The following is a 5,000-nucleotide window of genomic DNA, read 5'->3' on the forward strand; positions in this document are numbered from 1 at the left end:
TTACCAGGCTCAATCTTGGTTTGCTCTGGCTTCAATGAATCATTCTTATTTTTCTGCTGTTTACTGGAGTCTAAATAATTGTTGTTGTTACCCCTACAATCTCGGTATGAATCATTGCCAGTTGTTTCATTGTCAGACTCACTGTCACTTTCAATCTTTCTTTTCTTTTTTGTTGGACTTGAAGATGAAAAAGATTCTGTTTTATCATCACTTTCAGATGTCTGAGATTCTTCATCTTCTGATTCTGACATGCAAACACAATATAAAAACAGTATTATTATAATTTATTGTTCACTTTTGTTGTGAACGGCACAAAAATTTCAATACCTTGCAGGGGTATCGTTTTTTTCTTATGTGTTCTTATTTGTGTGTGTGATTTCACTTTTTTCTCTTTTTACCTGCTACCTCACGATTGTCGTCATATTGTGAGAAAAGAGTTAATGATAAGATTTGGCCCTTACAATAATTGGTCTCTGTTTTATCCAGTTAGAAGGTTTTTAAGATGGTTGTCATATACCGCTGGACTTATTGTATCCCACCTACAGTTATTGTTTGTTGTAGTTGTAGTCTTGACCAATCATACTAAACCACGCTGCTTGACTTGTGATCCAACATGGCGTGCAGGTGGTGAATACATAACAATGGTAGTCTCTTACATGTATAACATAACAGCTTAAAACGGAACCTCCACTAACACAAAAAAAACTTTAAAACCACAGAACATAACGTTTACAATCAAAATTGATCTAACCTTTTGCAGTGAAAGCATTTGTATCCAAAATAAATGAACTTCAAATATGCATGTTTTGGTTTTCAAACTTCCCGGGCACTGCCATCTTGAATAATTATTATAGTGACATGTACTGGTTGCTCTATTGTTTTGAAAACAAAAGCTCTTTGTGTGAAAACAATAAGGGCAGCTGTAACACATAACAATTATTTGAGATGGCCGCACCCAGGAAATTTGAAAGTGAAAATAAGGCACCTATCAATGTTAATCCCAGGGAAGGGGGGGTTGGGCATGGGGTGGTGATTGTGACATTTTCTTTAAAAAAATATTCAAAATCCCTAACTTAACATTGAAAGGTGCCTAAGTGATTCTGAAATTCTTTATTTTTTTCGATACAAACAAAAAGAATTGTCAAACCAATTTGCTTGCTAACATTATTTTGTTGGGTTTCAAATTATTCATGACTTGGAGTGGAGGTTCCTTTTAATTAATCGCAGAAATTAACAGTTATAGAACAGATACAGTAGAATAGAATACAATGTAGATAGCTATGCTAATAACCCTTTCTTGCAGTCTCAGGGACTAAATTGTGAAGGGTACAGCTCACAACATCATGCCAAAAGCATATTTTAGATATGGTGCCACTGGCAGCTGCTTTGTTTGATGTCAGAGTACAGACAGCACCACAGCCAGATGTACTGTACATAATTAGCTATGAGTTTGATCAGGGAGGAAAATATAGAGTCAGGTTGAGATCAACTATAAGTCAGCCCACCAGACAATCACAGAGGAGGAAGGCATAGTTCTTGCCCAATGCACAAGCTGGCTCCCCAGAGTGTACAGCATGGGGTCACTTATCCACGTATTAAATGATATATTAGAATAAAATAGATGTTAATGCTGGTAAGCAAATACTGGGCAGCGCCTGGGAGGAGAGCGTGACTTCCCATCACGTGACTACCTTATTTGGCTCTTTCATTGATCCCGCCATGCGAGCCTTCTCAGTTTGACATTTCCACAGCTCAACTAGTTCTGTTTTTTCCGTTCAGCAATTTAATCCCTCCCTCCCGCCGTTTTGCTTTCTGGTTCTCTTGTATTTTACTTTATTTTATTTTTTCCTTATGAGCTTCTGTAACCTATTTAATAGCTCTCCTTAATAAAATATGGGCGGGCAATTGCTGCCTGCGGCACCCCTTCAGCCCTGTGCTGAAGCCCCGTTAGGGAGGGGGCATATTGTTTCTTTGCTGGACTGGGTTAACTTGGCCCCAGGACATTATGCCAGCCACTATGCCCGCCTTGCAATACAGGCATGAGGCACCCCCTCGGCTTGTTGCCGAGGCCCCTCATCCATACCATGGTCCATACCGGCGGTGGGTATTATCCGTGCCTTGCCAGTACATTCCCTGCCCCTCGTTTACGCCCAAGTTGTGTGTATTGTCTTTTATTGCGCACCAAAGCATTAACCCCATCTAACAGGACTTAAATTTGGTAAACAAATGGGAACAGGTATTTTCCAGGCCATACATGTTTTAAAAAAAAACATTATAACATCAATAAGCTCAAATTGAGGGAGGGCACGAGTTGGCTATTCATTGAAACTGGTAATTTGAAAGAATAATCCAAAACGCGGTGAGAAGACAAAATTAATTGAGCCTGGAGTATCAACATACTGTAAATTTAATACACATTATGACACAGACAAAACTGTATACCTTGATTGCCATTTGGCTCTTTGTGTTTGTTGACATAAAGAGTATAAACATCATGCACAACCTTTTTAAACAGCTCCTTTTCCTCTGCCTCCAGGCTCTCTATTCTCCTATGCTTAAGGAATTCTTCTCGAATTGATTTTACAGAAAGAGTCCTGTAAAAAATCAGAAGAAAATATTGGTGTTGTAGTTTCCCAACAGTAACAGTACATACTGCTGCACTCTACAAAGGTGGAAATGAAGCAAAAATACTTCTTTTGTCAATAACCATGTCAATTAATTTCATCAAGTTCATTCATCCAAACAAATAACGAATAATTATAATTGATCTATTTACAACAGAATGATGTGGGTTTAAGCTCATAAAAATATTGTAGAACATTGAGACCACGCAAAGATCAATCCTTCATTTTATCTATCCCAATCTCTAATATACAGAGGATATTATATGGCTGCGCGGAGATACGAAATTCCTCTTCGAGTGTTGAAGAATATTTCATGAGTGAGCGCAGTGAACGAGTGAAATATTCTTCAACACGAGAAGAGAAATTTCGTATCTCTAAGTGGCCATGTAATATTCTGTTTATTTTATAAACACCAATGAAATACTAAATCATTTCACAAAATGCATTGAAAGGCACGATTTTTATATGTAACCATAACAACAGTGATCTTTTCATGTGTGAAGATATCATGTTTTTGCACGAAAGGTCACTTGGTATTTCATTGGTGTTTATATAATAATATATTGAAATGGGGCTCTTAAAATGATACATTTGGAATCTCTAAAAAGTTGTCTTTTTTCAAATGTTAGGTGGACCTGGACTATGCTGCTGACTAGAAATTTGTTTAAGATGTACTTTCAAGGCCGGTCGGAGAACCTTTGCATCTAGGTAATCACATGATTTCAAGTGCAATTTCAAATAATAAGCACTAGTAAATTTTTTCAAAGACGACCATAATAATATACGTGAAAAAATGCGAGATGTTTAAGCAGAAGAAACTCACTCGTATCACGCAATCAGGGAAAAATTGCGCCATCCAGGGCGCGCGCTTGATTTGAAAACAAAAGATTTGATTGGTTCTGACCAAACCCTATTGTTTATTAGCCAATCATAATCTAGAATTTCGATGTGCAATCTGCACTGGTATTACACTTGAACTGCACTGCTTGAATATTAGGGACCTTCCTATAAAAATTAGCCCTTTTTACAATGAATGCCTGTCATTATGGTCTAATTTCAGTACGATCATGCCTGATAAAAGCGAGGATATTTTGAATGAGATTGTTTGGAACAATAAGAACATACTCCTTAACAAAAATCATGTTATTGCTTAGATTTAGTTGAGGCTGGTGTGCATAGAATTTCTGATATGATTAATTAAGGCAGATGGAACTTTTTATACGTGGGCGGATTTGCAGAGCTCTTAAAGGGGTTCAGTCCAAGAATTTCCTCTCCTGGCATGGGTTATTAGATGCTATTCCTATCAAATGGAAAAAAATGGTGAAATTTGAGACGATTTCACTTACCCCCCCTTTTGACACACTTGAGTTTACCTTGGTGCTAAATTCTGCAAAAGTCTCAGTATCAGATATAGATACTAAAAAATAAGTGTATGAAGCCCATGTGTCTGATGTGCGTGAAATCCCTACAGCACTATCTAGATTTCATGAAATGCTTCCCGATTCTGAGCTAGTGTGGAATAAGATCCACAGTTTGCCCTTCCAAGTTGCATTAGATACATATATGAGAGATTTTCAGTATAAAATCTTGAATAGAATGTTATTTACTTATGCAAAATGAAGCAAGCTCAAACTGGTTGAATCACCTTTACGCACCTTTTGTGGTAAGGACGAGGAAACCCCGAACATTCCTTTGTATTTTGTCAATTCTCTGGAATGTTTTGGATAGAAATCTCTAGCTTGCTACACAAACGTGGAATTGATACTTTTCCTGATCAAACTTACCAAGTTAATATTATGTTTGGTTTGTTTGAGATTACCGGTAAGAGCCACTTTATTCTCTTGAATCATATTATTATCTTAATAGAAAAAGTAAAGTAAAGTCTGCCACGAGCCTAGAAGACCCACCAGGCCGGAACTTATGTCCGGTTTCTGTAGCATGAAGCGAGTAGGAGTATTTCTACTCCCCCCTGGATGGGATGCCAATCCATCACAGGGTTACCCCCAGCATTAACTTCGCCAGTACCCATTTATAAACCTGGGTGGAGAGAGGAACCGTGAGAGTAAAGTGTCTTGCCCAAGAACACAACACAACGTCCCTGGCCAGGACCTGAACCCAGACCACTCGATCCGGAGTTGAGCGCACTAACCATGAGGCCACCGCGCCTCCCACAATAATAGCAAAGCAGACTATTTTTCACTGTAGACAGAAATCTACTGCTGCAAGCCTCATCATCTTTCTCACACATCTTAAGAAGATATTCAAAACTGAATACCTTGCTAGAGAAAAGAACGGGCCTAAGTGCGACTAATATAAATACCGAACGGGCCTAAGTGCGACTAATATAAATACCGAACACACTTAATTTCGACGGCT

The 5,000-nt window shown here is 38.2% G+C and overlaps 1 protein-coding gene across 2 annotated transcripts in view; it reads right to left on the bottom strand.

Annotated features, from left to right (window-relative positions):
- LOC138000798 (uncharacterized G-patch domain protein DDB_G0278987-like) overlaps positions 1 to 5,000 on the bottom strand; it is an 11,347-nt gene that overhangs the window by 3,552 nt on the left and 2,795 nt on the right. For both annotated transcript variants that reach the window (XM_068847449.1, XM_068847448.1), the window contains exons 2-3: positions 2,443 to 2,594; positions 1 to 244 (exon numbers count right to left, since the gene is read on the bottom strand). The exon at positions 1 to 244 is cut by the window's left edge and continues 316 nt beyond it. In XM_068847449.1, the coding sequence (XP_068703550.1) occupies positions 1 to 244; positions 2,443 to 2,594 (396 nt within the window). The remainder of the gene's footprint in view (positions 245 to 2,442; positions 2,595 to 5,000) is intronic.

The sequence above is a fragment of the Montipora foliosa genome, chromosome 4 (assembly GCF_036669935.1).
Source record: "Montipora foliosa isolate CH-2021 chromosome 4, ASM3666993v2, whole genome shotgun sequence".
Lineage (NCBI taxonomy): Eukaryota > Metazoa > Cnidaria > Anthozoa > Scleractinia > Acroporidae > Montipora > Montipora foliosa.